Source organism: Ammodytes marinus, assembly GCF_949987685.1.
Source record: "Ammodytes marinus genome assembly, chromosome: 16".
Taxonomy (NCBI): Eukaryota; Metazoa; Chordata; class Actinopteri; order Uranoscopiformes; family Ammodytidae; genus Ammodytes; species Ammodytes marinus.
Genome location: NC_137220.1, coordinates 28,647,500 through 28,665,971, shown reverse-complemented (window position 1 = coordinate 28,665,971; position 18,472 = coordinate 28,647,500). Strand labels below are relative to the sequence as shown.

At 40.8% G+C, this 18,472-nt stretch overlaps 1 protein-coding gene across 4 annotated transcripts in view; it reads left to right on the top strand.

Moving 5' to 3' along the window:
- brd4 (bromodomain containing 4) overlaps positions 1 to 14,679 on the top strand; it is a 65,479-nt gene extending 50,800 nt beyond the window's left edge. For 2 of the 4 annotated variants that reach the window (XM_080044142.1, XM_080044139.1), the window contains exons 15-19: positions 14 to 155; positions 262 to 392; positions 715 to 920; positions 11,398 to 11,677; positions 13,011 to 14,679. In XM_080044142.1, the coding sequence (XP_079900268.1) occupies positions 14 to 155; positions 262 to 392; positions 715 to 920; positions 11,398 to 11,677; positions 13,011 to 13,079 (828 nt within the window). In that variant the 3' untranslated portion in view covers positions 13,080 to 14,679. The remainder of the gene's footprint in view (positions 1 to 13; positions 156 to 261; positions 393 to 714; positions 921 to 11,397; positions 11,678 to 13,010) is intronic. The other 2 variants (XM_080044140.1, XM_080044141.1) reach the window with 2 other exon arrangements.
- The last annotated feature ends 3,793 nt before the right edge of the window (positions 14,680 to 18,472 follow it).

Below are 18,472 nucleotides of genomic sequence, written 5' to 3'. Positions count from 1 at the left end.
CCTTATTGTGCAGCAGAGGGCCCCTACTGTGTTGAAAGAGGAGAAACTTCCTCCATCACCAGTGATGAGAGGAGAGCCATTTAATCCTGCTATGAGACCAGACCATCACAAACATCCTGACAACAAGTCTTCTCAACCAGGCCACATCCAACAGAGTGAGTACTAGGACTTCTGTTTTTTTTCTCCGGTATTCTTGGGACAAAATGGATAAAACCAAGCAACGCTGCACAACATACTGAGACTGTGCTGTGTGTTGAGCAGATGTGAAGACCATGGACAGCTCGCGGCCTGTCATCCGCTCCTCTGAGCCCAGTGGGCCACCCTCCTCTCTGCAAGACAAGGACAAGTTCAAGCACGAGTCCAAGACGTCCATTGCCCCCAAAAAGGTACAGGTGGGTGTCGCTTTTCAAAATGATCTCATACACTTCTTTCAGTTCTAAGCATGGTCTATATGGGATTGCAGCTTGTGATTGATAATTGATGTGGCTCTTCCTCGTGTGTGTGTGTGTGTGTGTGTGTGTGTGTGTGTGTGTGTGTGTGTGTGTGTGTGTGTGTGTGTGTGTGTGTGTGTGTGTGTGTGTGTGTGTGTGTGTGTGTGTGTGTGTGTGTGTGTGTGTGTGTGTGTGTGTGTGTGTGTGTGTGTGTGTGTGTGTGTGTGTGTGTGTGTGTGTGTGTGTGTGTGTGTGTGTGTGTGTGTGTGTGTGTGTGTGTAAGGATGTGAAACTGAAGAATATGGGCTCATGGGCCAGCCTGGCACAAAAGTCCACATCCACACCCTTATCTGCAATGAAGTCGTCGAGCGACAGTTTTGAGCAGTTCCGTCGTGTTGCTAGGGAGAAAGAGGAACGGGAGAAAGCCCTGAAGGCCCAGGCCGAGCAGGCAGAAAAAGACAGACTACGCAGAGAGCAGGACAAATTACGGTAAGGTTGTCTAGAAAAAAAACTAGTGATTGCTTCTGTCTGTTTTGTGGAGATACACCTTTGATTTGTTGTTAAACTAAATGTCGATGTAGATTTACAGCTCACCTGTCTATAAAGACCTATTTTTTAACAACCACTCATTTGAAGACGCACTCATACTACGCCATCTGTACCGTGCCCAAGTATGGAAACTTTTTAAAACATAAAGGGAAAACCTATTGGTTTTCATTCAGACTGTTACTGTGTAAACATGGCCTAAGACGTGTTGACGTATTGGCAACTGGCAGAGGGGGGACAATCGCACTGAAGCACGGCACAGATCAACTGGGTCAATTGTGAGTTCGCCCTGAGAAGACCATGTCACGTCTACTGGCAAGAAGGACTTACCGTACTTTCCGTACTATAAGCCGCACTGGACTATAAGCCGCAGGTGTTATAATGTTTAATTACCATATGTAAGAGTTCGTGCACAGAGGGGATTGTCGGGAAAGAGATGGCTGCTTGAGGAAGCTCCCATTTATTAACATTTTAACAAACAAGTTGCAGAAGTGTTACCATTTAGTGCAATAGTAGCTACTAGGGATGGGCACGAGTGTTTTCGCTACTCGTGTGATCGCTTGCATTCCTCGAGGATCAATTGATTCCTCGTTAAACTTTTTTCTATTTTTAGATCGCAACGCATCTGTCTACAGAACAACGGTTGACCGCAATAAAGCGCTCAATGCTTATGTCAAACAGTCACAGTTGCCATATGATATTAAGGATTTTTTTCCACAAGTTTAAAACACATTTTCCTCACTGAAAGTAATTAAATAGACGGGCCACAATTTAAACCGATCCAGTAGGTCTGCGATGGGGAGAAAAAAAGAGAAAAAAAGCATGGGCTGTAGTTGTAACAAAATAAAATTGCCTAAGTCACCATTTAAAATAATAATTTAAAAATTATAAGATAATATAAAATTATTGTCCTACAATTTAAATACATATGATTAACTCACCAAAGCAGATAGTTGTAGGCCTATATCCAACCGCGTGATGCTCACTCCGTGTCCGTGAATAATTACCGCGACTAATTCCTCATTAACGGAACGTTACACCGGTCGGTTTTTGAATCTTATCCCCATATTCCCTATTGAAGGCTTCTTAACTGTTGTTAGCTCGGAGCGAATGTGTCTGAAGTAAGCCTTGCTTCTTCTTTTCTTTCCAAGCGGAGAGCACCTTGCATGCTCACCTGGGGCCTCATTTATCAACCGTACTTACGCACAAATCTGTGCGTAAGTAGGGCGTAAGAACATTGCCACGCAAAGTATGGAATTTACCAAAATGTACTTAGACTTATGAATGTGTGTAAATGTAAGCACAACTCTGACCATGCTTACGAACATAATCTAGTGGTAGAATAGCGATATTACAAGCACAAAGCAAAGCATTTAAGAGTTTCAACGTCTGCATTAACACTAGAACCGCCAGCGTTCTCTTTATATCTATAATCACCACGCGTCAAATCCACCCGTGCATTTCTAGGGTAATATAAAGTCATACATTTGTTTGTTTAATCATCATCTGTGTTTTGGACCTCTTGTATTATAATTTAAGTTTCTTTAAGAACACTGATCACAACTCAGTAATGAAACTGAAGTAGATATAAAATCGCCAATACATCAATGAAAACAGACGGTCAAAACAGCGTCCAAATGAGCTAACATCCTAAATGCAATAAATAGTTATATGGCTCACTTATTTTTAGGTAAGCTCTAATTGATTAGGCTACTCATTAAATGTGTCACACGTTTACATATTTTGAAGCGGAGGATCCCTCCGATGCTCTCTGTGCGTCTCATCTGACAGCACTCAGTTGTGAGCTGGACGAGCCGCGGTGACTCGCCAGACTCGCCAATCACTCATTTCACTTAGTAACTCTAATGTTGTTAGGAACTTATCTTCATCTCTTATTTATTGAAAGAGTTTATGAATGACTGCACGTAAAGTTGTCAGATCGCGGACCCCAAACAATGCCGTTGCCTTACAACTTGCTCAAAAATATCACATTTTCCCATGCAGCAAGCTTTCTTTTGTTTTAATGCCTGCACTAAGTGAGCCAACAAAATATGTTTTGCTTTGATTAAACCTCGTTTACAAGGGTTTCCATTTATGTGTTGGAGAAGTTTCTTTTCGTTGCCCTCTTTGCCATTGTAGCGAAGAGGGATAAAACACATTCACATGGTTGATAAAGGGATGTGTTGTGACCATATATGGTTAATTGGAGGCGTTTCTGAATGCAAATGGTCTGAGCGTGAACGAGCATGGTACTTAAGAACATGTGGGATTTATCAAGATTGAGGACTTACCGGTGTGCGTACGATAGGCCAGCGCACGTTTGATAAATACCGATTTTTTTGTACTTAAGCACATACTAAATTTCATTCGTAAGTGTGAATTTAGAACCTTTTCTACGCACTGTTGATAAATGAGGCCCCTGGAGTCTACTCATTACTAACAGAGTAACAGGTGTCATCTCCCCTTTTTATAAACGTAACTTTATCATCTGCTTTGAAATAATTGGACAGTTATATTCCTGAAAATGTTCTGGAAAAAGGAGAGACCGTGTTCAGCTCCGCGGTGCTGTGGAGAACACAGGCTGCGCTGCGGTGGCACGGAGGTGGCAGTTATTTGCAGTTGATGTTTGACACAACGCTCAGTTTATTGCACTTGCATCAAAATATTTAATTTTGTTAAACTTTATTTTATCCGTTTTGTGCCGTTTTGTACACATATAAAAACGGTGGAAACTGTGTCTTGTTATTATTCACCGCTAGGTGAACGCCGGCAGTAAAACAAAAAGAAGAAGAAACGCTGGGTGATCGCCGCCAGTAAAAAAAAACGAAGAAGAAATTTCGTATTTCCGGTGGAGCTCCTTTTCTCCATGGGTCTGCAAATAAGTACTCTTGGTTGGTCTAGACCAGGGGTGGCCAACCAGTCAGAGACAAAGAGCCACATTTTTTACTGTGTTACTGCAAAGAGCCACATCGTACACACGGGTACACACAGTGGCGATTCCAGGAAATTTTGACTGGGGGTGGCCAAGGTGGGCCACAGAGTTAGAGTGGGGTGGCCATCGCACCCCTGAATGAATAGCATGTGATATGCTGTACAACCAATTCAAAGATGATTTATAATCCCAAATGCCCAAATCATGTTAGTATCCATTGTAATGTTTGTCAGAAAACTAAACCCCTGAAAGGGGGTCTGGGGGCATCCCCCCCCCAGAAGATTTTTTTGTGTTTTTAACATGTAATCTAAGCATTCTGGTGCATTCTGGCGAAGATAGTAAAGGAAAAAGTCAATATTTATTTCAGCTCAGATGAATAGTAAAATTAGCAAGACAACATAACTTGCTAGCAGCCAGATGCCTAACAACTGGACAGAGGGACGGATGACCACTAGCTTTTGACCAAATATCTTGCTAAAAAAATAAACCTTTATTTATGAAAGTCTGCCCTTGCTAAGAACATGTTACACTCGCAAACTACAAACTTTAATTTTTTTATTCAGATTTCAAAAATCTGCTGGGACACGTGCCTATACACATGCATGGGTGGCACTCATGTCACAAGCACACTTATGCTGTTTTCAAGACCTTTGCTGACCAGAGACCAGTTCTAGTGGGCACAGTCCTACCATTAATTTAGTAATTGAAAATTGCAAACTGATCTCATATCAGTGGATTGGAGTGTTTATGTGATGAACTTGGCAACTACCTATCAAAAAAAGTTAAGAAAGAAAAAAAAATACATATCATCTCTGAACTAGGATACATATCAGGAAAAAAATGTAATTAAAAAAATAAAATTAAAATAAAAAATAACATTTGAACTGGGGGGGGGGGGCACTGGGGTGGCCAGTAAGATTTCAGGGGGGGGGGGGGGGGCGTTTTTATTTTCGCGGGGAGCTTGCACATGCATGCACAAGCATTATTTATTAAAAAAAAAAAAAAAAAAAAAACAGGGGGCCCCACACTAGGACTTGAAACGGGCCCCCAGATCGTTAAGGCCGCCCCTTTGATATTGACAGGACTGGACTCTTACAGTACTAAAGACGACAGGGCAGTCATTTTCAACAATGAACATTGTGTGCACTGCCTCACACACAAACTCTCAGTTCAACCAAGTCCACAAACAAAAATATAACAATTTAAAATAGCGTTTTTCTCTTACTATGCATGTTGCTTTGTGGGACTTACTTTTAGCATGGAGAGAGCTGAAGTGGCGCCGAAGATTTGAAGCCTTGAAATGCGCAAATGACACCTGGCATATAAGGCAGAATGGCCTGCCATAACGTTTAACAAACAATATGAACTCTCCCACTCTGTTTCGGAGCGAACTTGACACAAATAATTTACTCACGGAAAACCTCCCTCCAAGCTGAGCGGGCAGTTTTATGTTGCGTCCGCACCAAACGTTTGCGAACGTTATGTTGCGTCCTCAATTAAACATTTGTGAACAGGCATACACATAGGGCCTACACATTAATAAGATAAAAAATTAAATAATAGACAACATGTAAAACGAACGTAAGAGCCGCATGAAACGTTTGCGAACATGCACACACATAGGCCCACACAAAAAAAAGTATAAAAAAAAAAAAAAAAAAAATGATAATCACATAATTTGATATGAACTGAAGAGCCGCACGAAGCTGGGCAAAGAGCCGCATGCGGCTCGCGAGCCGCGGGTTGGCCACCCCTGGTCTAGACACTCTCCATTGAAGCTTTTTCAAAAAGACCAGAAATCCGGGCTCACGTTTCAATTGGTTCTTTCTAATATGGGCGCGCCAGAGCCCTTCATATGGTACTCTGGGGAGGATGTAGCCTAACCGGATGACGACAGTGACGTGCATGCGACGTCGAAGCCGTGATAGTAAACATCAAAGATGGCTGCGGATATGTTGTGTGAGTTTGAGACTGCTTTGGCCTCGACCCTTAACGATTTGGAAGACGGCACTCAAATCTTTCATTAGCAAGTAAGTGGAATGTTCTGTTTTGCCGACCACCACGGCAAAAGTTTAATTTAACACTTTAACAGCTGTTCGCTAAACGAAAGGGGCTTAATACGTCACCTTGTGCATCGCTCTGATAGGTTGTAGTGCTATCCAACTGCGTGCAGTGGCATTTGAAATGCACGAGTAGGAGCCGCCCCTTGAGTTGGAAAGTACTATTGATCGTGGCCAGACCCTCTATCGTTCAAGATATCAGGGTCTGGATTTCCAGGATAGATTAGGGGTGTATGAAAAGTCAAAATAATTTCATCCACAAAAGATTGAAATCAATTAAAAAACGTTAAATGTATTGGAACTCGCTCTGGAATTTTGGGAATACTCAAAATTGGGAATTAACTAAATGGTGGTAATTTATATGATCTGTTTAATATACAAACATAAATCTAAACATATAAACACTGTTTGGTCATATAGTAGGGAGGTTAAGTGACTTTTGACTTCAAGTCATGATGCAAAGGTCCCCTTTGGTATGGAAGTACCTTAGGGTCATAGAAATAAATTTATCCAAAGACACAAGTGAGATCACCCTTTTTTTCTGAAATACACACATTTTTAAAAAATGCCCGCGGAATGTGACGAAAAAACACCATGAAATACACCAGACCTGATATATTTGCTTCTGTTTTAGCTATAATGACAATAAAGGTGTCAAAATATACATTTATTGGGTCAAGGAATCCAAATAAATAGTTTACAAGTCTAGAAAAACAACAGGTTTCTGCTTACCATGACAGTTTGGGGTAAAACGCACACATTTTATTAAAAATCAAGTCTCATCAAGGTGACGCATGTCTTTTTTTATTTATAAACTTCTTGTTTTATTTCTTGTTAGCCATCTGCATCACTGTGGGAACATGAACCATGACATCCACAGAGAGACATGCAGGGCAGCTTCTGCATGCAGCATTTACAAGGTGCCTTACAGTCAGTCTTACACTAGCAAATTACAAGTTGTGGCAAGTCCCTTGAAATAATGGGAGCTGTGGTGTAGAGAGGAGTTGGTGCAGAGTCTTGGGACTCCTGCTGCCATCCCCATTGACAGGGGGAGACTGTCCCATGATCTTTGACAAGGGTATTGCCCCACATAATAGGCAGACATCCATGCAAAATAATACAATTAATAAACATTACATTTGAACAAATTTATTTGTAAGTAGACTTTATCAAGTTTTGATTATTTTGCGAACAATCAATAATTTCGCTGAACAACAAAAGGATGAATGTATTATCCTTTATTAGGAACTATTATTAGGAAAATATTACGCATCTGTCTGACTCCCCCCATGTGATTATTGCAAAAAAAAATATTCTTAAGGTTTGGAATGAATAGTTAGCCCTCTGATTTGACATCTGGCTCATAGAGTTCTCTCATACTTTATATATGGAGAAACATTTGTTATTAGATTTCAGGGAAAGCAGAACAATATGAACAGATGGCAGCCTTTTCTTGACTGTATAACAGTAATGAAGGGACCATCATGACACCTTTTTTTTGTTCTGTTAAACATTTGTCTATAGTTTAAACAATGTCCTTAGAAACCTGTAAAGTAGAGTACACTGTGTTAGTTTGTTATTTTGTCTTTTGTTTTCGTGTTCACTTTTTCCAAAAATAATAATAAAAAAAAATAACTACCGTAATTTTCGGACTATAAGCCGCGACTTTTTCCCCATTTTTCGACCCTGTTATTACACAGCACAGTATATGTTCTGTAGCTACTAGGGATGGGCTTTAGTAATCAAGTACTCGAGTACTCCTCGTTTCAAATGAACTAGATTGGTGGATGAGGAAAATCTTTTTTTTTTTTTTTTTTTCTTCTGTAGCCTTTAGGCCGGCGGGCCGCGGCCGCCCCTATTTTTAAATGTTATATACTTGTACAAAACGGCACAAAACGGATAAAATAAAGTTTTACAAAATTAGATATTTTGATGCAAGTGCAATAAACTGAGCGTTGTGTCAAACAGCAACTGCAAATAACTGCCACCTCAGTGCCACCGCAGCGCAGCCTGTGTTCTCCACAGCACCGCGGAGCTGAACACGGTCTCTCCTTTCTTCTCCAGAACATTTTCAGGAATATAACTGTCCAATTATTTCAAAGCAGATGATAAAGTTACGTTTACAAAAAGGGGAGATGACACCTGTTATGGCGCTTTTCCACCGCAAATGTAGCTCGACTCGACTCAACTTGGTTTGGTAGCAGCACGGGTCGTTTTCCACCGCAAATAGTACCTGCTGAACGTGGGCGGGGTCGTCGTAAGGGGCTGAAAGCCTACTCCGGAGCAAAGTAGCAGAGCAGAAATTGCGAGCAGTTGTTGCACTATTAACTGAACCAACCGCCAAAAACACGGATGAAAAATGTTTAAGAAATACCCCCCTTGTATCTGTTTGCTAAAAGAAGTAGAAGAATATTGCTACGGGCCATTAAAAGGGATGGTTGTTGTCCCGATGTGTGACTCTGCCACACAGTCAGCTGTAGGGATGCGTCACGTACATCCCTATGCACGTAAACACGGGCATGATAAAGTTGACTGTTTAGTGCTTGTTTCAGGATACGTGTTTTCAAATGCAAGCCGTGTCTCAGCCTGAATATTTTATTGAGGTAATCAGTTCAGTCCGAGGCTTGTAATGTAATCGCTCGCTATCATGTCTGTCCCAGCTGGCTACTATTAGCCTAGCTGCTAGCTGCCCTACATGTCTCCTCTCGTATGATAAGTAACTTCCCCAACAACCAACACTGGGTGAGCTTAGCGAATATATGGAAAATAAATTCAGATCTGTGATGCAAATCAAATGAAAGAGAGCCAGAGAAGGCTGCACGTGGCGTAAATACACTCAAAAGTCCCGGAGAGTTGGGGAGAATAAACAACAGAATGAAGCCGGTAGTCTCTGGCCACTGATTGGCCAGACAATAGTCTCTGGCCAATCAGTGGCCGGCTGTCTGCCGACGTCACCTTTTAGCATCGGCTCAGCTCGCTTGGAACCTAGAGCGAGGCGATACCAAAAAAGCAGCCGCTACGTGGTACCAGGTACCATGAAATTGCGGTGGAAAAGCCAAAAATGCGAGTCGAGTCGAGCTGATACCATGCGGTGGAAAAGCGCCATTACTCTCAGTTAGTAATGAGTAGACTCCAGGTGAGCATGCAAGGTGCTCTCCGCTTGGAAAGAAAAGAAGAAGCAAGGTTTATTTCAGGCACATTCACTCCGAGCCAACAACAGTTAAGAAGCCTGCAATAGGGAATATGGGGATAGGATTAAAAAACCGACCGGTGTAACGAAAATTATATTTTTCTCAGATTTTCCTAAATAGTCGATGCAAATGACAGTATCATTTTCAAGTCATCAACCATTAGAGTATGATTCACATTTTATTGAACAAACCTCCCAATGATAACAGTATTTTTTTCCAAAAAAAAATCAAAATGCACCGTTCCAAATTATTATGCATTTTATAGGTTGTAAAGAACTAAAAATGGTCATTTGTTGAATTTGCAGAATGTGGAGGTCATATTTAGTGAAATCAAAAACATCTTAACAGGCCAAGTTAAATGTCAAAATAGGACCCCCTCTTTGATATCACCTTCAACCGCTGACAACATCTGGTGGCTCTGTGCTGAAGGAAGTCGAGGACTTCAAGTATCTGGGCTCATGGGTCAACTCAACCGAGCAGGACCTAAAGGTGAGGAAGGCACTCGCATTTAGGGCCCTGAACGGAATGACCCGTGTTTGGAACTCTAACCTCCCCCGTCAAATCAAACTCAGCTTCTTCTATGCAACGGTAGAGTCTGTTCTCCTCTACGGCAGCGAATGCTGGTCCCTGAAGCCAACCTTGCAGAAGTCTCTAGACGGGTGCTACACCAGGATGCTGCGTGCAGTACTTAACATCAGCAAGAGTACTCATGTTACCAACAGTATCCTGTATGAAGAAATACCAAGGGTTAGCGAGAAAGTAGCTTCTTCTATACTCAAGAAGGATGCATAAGCGCAAAGTACCAACTGGCCAGATGTATGGAGAATCGGGATGACTGGAAGCAACGATGGAGGGCTCGTCTGAGGACGACCTAGAGAGATTCTTGCATCCATTGAACTTGTGAGTTTTTGGAGAGTTTCTGCTTGAATATCTTTGCAGGATGCCAGAATAGCCTCCCATAACTGCTGTTTTGATGTGAACTGCATCCCAACCTCATAGATCTTTTGCTCGAGGATGCTCCAAAGGTTCTCAATAGGATTGAGGTCAGGGGAAGATTGGGGCCATACCATGAGGTTCTCTCCTTTTATGCCCATAGCAGCCAATGACACAGTGGTATTCTTTGCTGCATGAGATGGTGCATTGTTATTCATGAAGATGATTTTACTATGGAAGGCACGGTTCTTCTTTTTGTACCACGGAAGAAAGTGGTCAGTCAGAAACTCAACATACTTTTCCAAGGTCATTTTCACACCGTCAGGGACCCTAAAGGGGCCTACCAGCTCTCTCCCCATGATTCCGTCCCAAAACATGACTCTGCCACCTCCTTGCTGACGTTGCAGCCTTGTTGGGACATGGTGGCCATTCACCAACCATCCACTACTCCATCCATCTAGACCATCCAGGGCTGCACAGCACTCATCAGTAAACAAGACTGTTTGAAAATTAGTCTTCATGTATTTCTGAGCCCACTGCAACCGTTTCTGCTCGTGAGCATGTTTAGGGGTGGCCGAATAATAGGTTTATGCACAGCTGCAAACCTCTGGAGGATCCTACACCTTGAGGTTTGCGGGACTCCAGCGGCACCAGCCGCTTCAAATACCTGTCTGCTGCATTTTAGCAGCTGCTCTTCTAATCCAATGAATTTGTCTGGCAGAAATCTTCCTCATTATGCCTTTATCTGCACCAACCCGTCTGTGCTCTGAATCAGCCACAAAACTCTTCACAGTACGATGATCACGCTTCAGTTTCTTTGAAATATCTATTGTTTTCATACCTTGTCCAAGGTATTGCACTATTTGACGCTTTTCGGCAGCAGAGAGATCCTTTTTCTTTCCCATAGTGCTTGAAACATGTGGCCTGCTTAATAATGTGGTACGTCCTTCTTAAGTAGATTTCCTTTGATTGGGCTCACATGGCAAACTAATTATCACAGTTGTATGAGATTGATTTCAATGATCCAAGGCATCCTGAGACACAATATCATACATGAGTTTGATTGAAAAAAGTAAATGTTTATGACACTTCAATCCAATTTGCATAATAATTTGGAACACGGTGTATGAAATGACTGGAAACAGTATGTATAATGATGACGTCCGTCTGATATTTAATGAGTGGATTGCAGGCAAATCTGACGATCCCATCTCTAGTAATGATATCGTTTAAGCAGCTGTGAACCCTCTCTACAGCAATGTGAAAGTGTTCTGGTGTTAATTATTGGCCTCAATGTTTTCCAGAGGTCGAGATGAAGAGGACATCATGGAGCCAAGCAGAAGGGTGCACGAGGAGCCCCGCAGGCGTCTGGAGCAGCAGCACATCCAAGCTCCTGCTCCTCCTCCCCCCCCACAACAACAACAACAACAACAACAACAACAACAACAGCAGCAGCAGCAGGAGCCCCAGCCGGCTGCCCTCCAGCAGCCCCCCACCCCCCCTCAGCCCGCCACACAGAGCCCACTAGACCAACAGAGGGAGCTGGCACGCCGGCGAGAGCAGGAGAGGAGGCGGCGAGAAGCGGTGAGATATTTGTCTTTAGCACTCTTTAGGTTAAAGGAGTTAAATCAGTGATTCTTGAAAACCGGGACAAAAGGCCGTCTTCCATGCTGTTATCTTTCAAATAAAAATATTTAAAATTGTAGATGTTATTAGGGATTAAGAATAGAATGTCTGGAGCACAATTATCCCCTTAAATTTAATTTTATCATTATTATGTCAAATATATGACACTTGTTATCTTCTCACGACGTCCAAAACAGTGTGTCCACAGAGAGGGTTTCAATCTTTCATATGTAATAAAACCTATTAAAAATTTACTTTAATGATTAAAAAGTGCTTTTCTCAAAGCAACACTAAATAATATCTCATATCAATAAAAAACTGTTTTTCTTCAACACATTCATGTTTCATATGGTTTCAAAGTGGTGGGACACTTTTTGTCACCACCGTCAGACAATCCATTAAAATGTAATGAAATCAGGCGAAGTAAGGGGCAGCTGTCACTTTGAAGGACCTCTTGTCAAATTCTACCTCTGCAGAGTACATTAGAGTCAGACAGGCTCTGATAAGTGTTGTAGTTTTAGAATATTTTACATTCCAAATCTTGAAAGTCCTGCGTCACAACCATGATACGTCAACACCGACTTACCATTTTTGAAGAAGTTATTTGAAATGTTTCGATTATTTTATTTTCCTTAAGTAGTTCATACTAGCACCTAATATCAACAGAAAAACCAAATGGCTACTAGAAAAACTCGATTTGTTCCGTTTAAGAAACGTTAAATATGTCAACACCGTCAGATGTCAAAAAAAATTATATTCATATACATTTTGAAAATATTTTTTGTGGCTTTATCAGTTTTGGTGAATATTTGTGATCACTATACATCTCATGGGTCTAGCATTAATTGAGGGAAAATGTATTTGTGTTTTTGGTGTCTGACGGTGTTGACACAAAATAAAGAATGTCAAGGTAAAAAGCCCATTTTGATAAAAAGGACAAAAGCTGGGAGGTTGTGTCAAAGCTTAGCTCAATAGCTTACTATATGTTGGACACATACATGTAATTTAATTTGCCTAAACATAGGGTTTGTATTTTTTCAACATTGCACCCTGTTTTGTCCCACTTCTCAAGAATCACTGATATATATTATGCAATTTGCCATATAATACAAGAGGTAATGAATCGTCAAAAGATGTGCACCATAGTTTAAGGTCTCAATGCGAAAACAAACACCGGAGCAGTAACACATTTGAAATGGTAGCTAACTAATGAAAAGATTGCCTTCAAAGCAACACATGTAAAGATGCTCTGAAGAGTATGTATGTGAAGGAATGACTTTTCTCTCTCCAGATGGCAGCAACTATTGACATGAATTTCCAAAGTGACTTAATGGCGATCTTTGAGGAGAACCTGTTCTGAGGAGGGGAGCAACTGAAACGCATCTGCAAAAAAAACAAAGACTTGGATGATGTAAAGTTCCTCATAGAGAGATTTGGCGACACGGACTGTATCTGGAGGTGACAGGCCCTCGAAGCATGAGGAGAACGCTGCACAGGCAGTCATAGCTGGCTTTGTCCCTGTGGACTGAACACACACAAGACATGGGAATAACCTTGTTGTTTTGGATGTCATTTCCTTGGAGTTTGGCCTTGCCTGCCAGATATCTTATACTAGGAGAAAGAGGACCCCCCTGTTGGCACAGTTGCCTTTCTCACACTTGCTTCTTATTCTGTGCGTGGGCGCAACAATAAATCGCAAGAGAAAAGACATCCCCAATATCTATGAAAATGCTCTGATAATGTACCGAACTACTGCGCAGAGGCATTTTAAAACTGCCAGCTGTCGGACAGTGGCGAAGACTGGTCTTTTATGTTTTGTTTTGTTTTGATTGTTGTAAGTGAACACATGAAAAGGTTGAGGGGTGGGGGGCAACTTTCATACTGTAAATCATGTATATTTCTCAGCAGAGAAGGTACAGTTTGCCTTACACCTCTTTCCTAAACAGACCATTATCTTCTGTGGCCTGCACACATGGACAAACCAATAACATTTACAGACGGGTGAAGGAGCAGTGCAGACCTTTTTCCCATCATCAAGTATCTACTGTAAAGAAGTATTTTCTTATACTACAATAACTGTTTATTTTGGATCTTTCTTTTTCTCTTAAGGTATTTTAATCATCAACACACTCCTATGTCTATGCCAAACAACCCATTATCTTTTATGCTAAATGACTTGTCCTTAAACCTGGTAGGTAGCTACTGATAAAAACAACCTGAATATATGCATTGCTCAAGCAAGTATTTATCAAAGACAGAATCGGTTCAAGTTTTCATCCTGCCTTGTATTTTTCATTTAAAGCTACAACAGGAACTTGCAAACAGGAGGGAAAGGTCCAGCCTTTGGTTGGAATATGAATTCACTACAAGTGTTGCACCATTATTTTTATTATGCATTATGAGACTTAATGTTGGAAATGTCCATATCATTGGCCTGTTCACAACAGTCACACTACTGGATTAGTTAAGATATGAGTAGATGAGGAGCCCCTTGCTGTGCTCTGATTGTGTGTGAACGCAGATCTGACCTAAAGGTTTTGAACCAATGTCACCAGGCTGGAGGCAGGAAGGGGATAATCAAGAGAATAAGACAAACACTTAACACCTTTATGTAGTTACTTGAATCAGGTTAGTAAAACAAATAGCTAAAGGGGCTCCCGGTTAGTTTCTGCATCAAATAGTATTCTAAATCACTGAGGGGCACACTATCGACAGTACAAAATAAAAAAATAAATTAAGTGGAAAATGCTGCGTTTAGTTTTTTATCTTCATTCTTTTTGAATAATAGTGGATGTGAGTTATATTTCTGTTCTTGGAGACATTGTTTGGAATCTGAATGCATCTTGTCCTCTTCATGTGTCTCTTATGGTGTTTTTCTCCAGTGCCTGTATTGTATTGCAATTCTTGTTGGCTTATATTACACTTTGAGGGGGTTTAGAAAAGGGTTGAGTAAGAACTGGGGGGGATGGGGTGGGGGGGTGTGTAATATTTGAATGGGGAGGGCAGATTTTTGAAAGTTTGTGTATAAAAAAAAAAAAAAAAAAAGAAGAAAAACGTTTAAAACAACATTTTATATTTTACCCGGTGTCAATATTCGGGTTTTAAATTTAGTTTTAGCTGGACTTCTATCCGTGTACACACCTGACAACTACTTTCTCATTCTGTTTAATCAGCAGATTTCTGGTAGATATCTTTCAGCGTCGCCACACTAGCGTTTGAGTCTTGTCTGAGTGTGACTGTGTAAATTTGGAAGGCTGTGTGACTGTTTTGTTTTTAAGTGTGTGGTGCAGGGAGGCATGTTTCCCAATGTAGATAAGCATTCTATTCATGAGAGTAAACAGTACTTCAGGAGAACTTTTTTCTGTGCTTAAGTCACCTTTTTAATTTCTATGAAGTCCACCATATATGAGTATAGATTTTTTAAATATTAGACTGGTTTTGAAAGGGTAAAAAAAATTACTTCATTCCTCTTTTTTTCCTTTCTCACAATAACTGTTGCACATAATGTGCCATGAGTTCTTCAGAGAATGTGCTGACCTGCAGCTCAGCCCAGAGTTTGCTTTATTCAGGTATTTTATTTTGTTGTTTGTTCTGTTTTGGTTCTTTTGTTGAAACATATTCCTCAATTATGGTTTGGTATGTGAGTTGTCTATTGAGGTCTCTGATTCAGTCTGTTAAGATCATTGAATAAACTCATCTCTTTTATAGAAAATAAACCAAATTCTGTGTGTCTCTTTCACCCGAGAAATGCATTCCGTCAGCATATAGGTTTAATATAGAAAGATACATAAAAAAGGATATACAGTACTCCATATACTCCTGCATTGCCCACCTCTCGCACAACACCCCCTCAATTTAATACCTAGAGCTCAGCACATAGGTTTAATATGGATACATTTAGAAATACATACAAAGATATACAATATTCTATATAAATACACATTGTGAAGAGTAAGACTAAATACAATGTAACCAATTATTTGCCATATAATTGAGCTAGAAGCATTTTTTTTTTCAAAAAATTATTTTATTGTCATTTGAAATTGTAAAAAGCAGTATGTCAGCATGAAGGTTTAATATTGATACATTCAAAAATAGATATATAAAAAATATACAATAACTAAATGCATATTGTGAAGAGTAACAGTAAATACAATTTAGCCAATGTCTGGGGGTCAAAGCATAGGAAAATCAGAACCAGCGAGAACAGCCTGGGACTCAGAACACAGGAGAAGACCCAACTGGATTATAACATCAGCCTGTCATACTCTACAACTAGGCCTACTCTACATTCCAGCCCTGAAGGTTACAGGGAAAGATGATAAGGTGCTCTTTCCGTGTGGTTGCCCCAGGTCGTCTTCCTGGTGTATTTCCTTGGCATGATGGCTTTTCTACAATGTGTATGACATTAAAATAAAACATATGTTATGTAATATTACATTAAAATATGTTTAAGACTAAACTTAACTTGTGCCTCATGGTGGGGGAACGTGAGACAGTGGTTCACTTTCCCCCACAGCAAGATTCAAGATTCAAGATGATTTATTTGTCATTGTACCAAAACAACGAAATTCTGTTTACCGCATTTGGCTCACTTTCCCCCACCACCACAATTTGAGAAAAAACTACCTCTCTTAGCATTTCAGTCTAATCTTTAGCTAATATCATCACATGGTTTTTATATGTTGGTAGTTCATCAACACGTATGATAGAAGTTTTTCTACGTGAATACATTTGCTTTGGCACAACAGTTGATTAAGTTGACAGCAAGAAAATTTACTTTTACATGCAAAATACCTATTTTGGTGAAAAATTATGCCTACCACAGCACCATGAGGTCCTCTCTTTCAGGGCCATGGGGAAATGAGAGGGGCTTGAAAACATACAGTACAGGCCAAAAGTTTGGACACACCTTTTCATTCAATGCGTTTTCTTTATTTTCACGACTATTTACGTTGTAGATTCTCACTGAAGGCATCAAAACTTTGAAGGGACATATTATGTACTTAACAAAAAAGTGTGAAATGACTCTTAAATAGGTCTTATATTTTAGATTCCTCAAAGTAGGCACCCTTTGCTTTTTTGACAGCGCTACAAACCCTTGGTGCTCTCTCAATGAACTTCATTAGGGAGTCACCTGAAATGGTTTAGCAAAGAATTCCACATGTGTTCATTCAAAGTTTTGATGCCTTCAGTGAGAATCTACATTGTAACTAGTCATAAAAATAAAGGAAACGCATTGAGCGTGTCCAAACTTTTGGCCTGTACTGTATATCTCACATGACCAACATTTTTTTCCGTTGCCTAGATACAGGGGGTGGCTCACATGCCTCAGATTCCCCCGTTCTCCCCTATATATATATATAATTATTTTTTTCCCTGCCAAGGCTCTTTAGAGATTAGCCTCGTTTGAGAGGCTAATCTCGTCTTGCTCAGACCTGCGCAATTATAACGCGCGTCTTGCTGAGCCACAGCAAAAATGCTGCAAAAATGCTGACGCGCATCATATTTTCGCAAGTCTACTCAAACGAGGCTAATGACTGCCTGATGTGAACGTGAGTGGAGGGCAGTTCATTGTCAATTAATCAGTTTATTTATTTATTTGCACTAAGGCTAAGCAAAAATGAAATGTTGTTTAATAGGGGTGTAAATAGGCATATTTGACCGGCTTTATTTGCAGATCTCGTCACCTAATATTTTTTAACTCCTAAACCGAAATATGAAGCTAAATTTTGGGTTAGGAGTTAAGTTGTCAGCCTGGTCCAGCCGATTCTGCCAGGCAGTGGCGGACTCAGACAGTTTGAAGGGCAGGGGCGAAACAATAAAAAGGGCACATTCTGGACAACACAGGCCCCACCAGCGTCACAGTGGCTTTTCAAACTCAATGGTGTTTTGTTCCCCCAACGGAGCCTTAAAGGCAGCGCTGCCTGGAAGGCCCTATCCCCTAACCTCAGCAAGCGCTGCCATGAAGGTCCCGTTCGGGCCTTGTTACATCCAAGAAAAAATAGTTGGGCTCATACAATTAAAAGGGGGTTCTGGGGTCCCCCCCCCCCACCCCAGAAAATGTTTTGCTTCAAAGACACTGTTTCCCCTTATTCTAGCGACTTTATAAACACCAAAATGAGTTGTTCACATCATTGTGCACTTTCACATCTTAGCCAAAGAAAGGACAATCCCTTGCTGCTTTAATTTTTACTAACATTTAAGTGAAAATTAGACTGTAGAAAATGCGATGTGCGGAAAAAGTTGTAGCTGTCAGGGCCATGGGGAAATGAGAGGTGATAGCTGGCTATTATCGTCTCTCTTGCATGACATAACCTACACTTGAATGAGGACCGCACCTTAAACGCCCAAAAAATGTATATACATTTTAAACGGATTATGCAAACTGAAAATATTACGTTTTTCTAACTTGGCGTCTAATTGCGCTTTTCCACTATGGGTACGGACATACTCTTAATCCGCTTTTTGCTTTGTTATCCAGTGGAGATTCAAGTACCACTCGATGTAGCTGTTTGTCATAGCGACGCCACATGAAAGCAACGCCTCTTTCGCATTCCCCGTTCGTCGGCTACCAAAGAGAGGAATGTCTGCACCTCATTAGCTAACCACAACATGTTTTTTCGGTTTGCCATATTCTTGCTCCAGAGGGCACATCATCATCATTTAGGCCTATTGTATGGAGGGGCAACCTAGGGCACTCAATAATTTTTGTTCACGTGTAAAGGGCAGCCAATAAGGCACTTTCTCTCA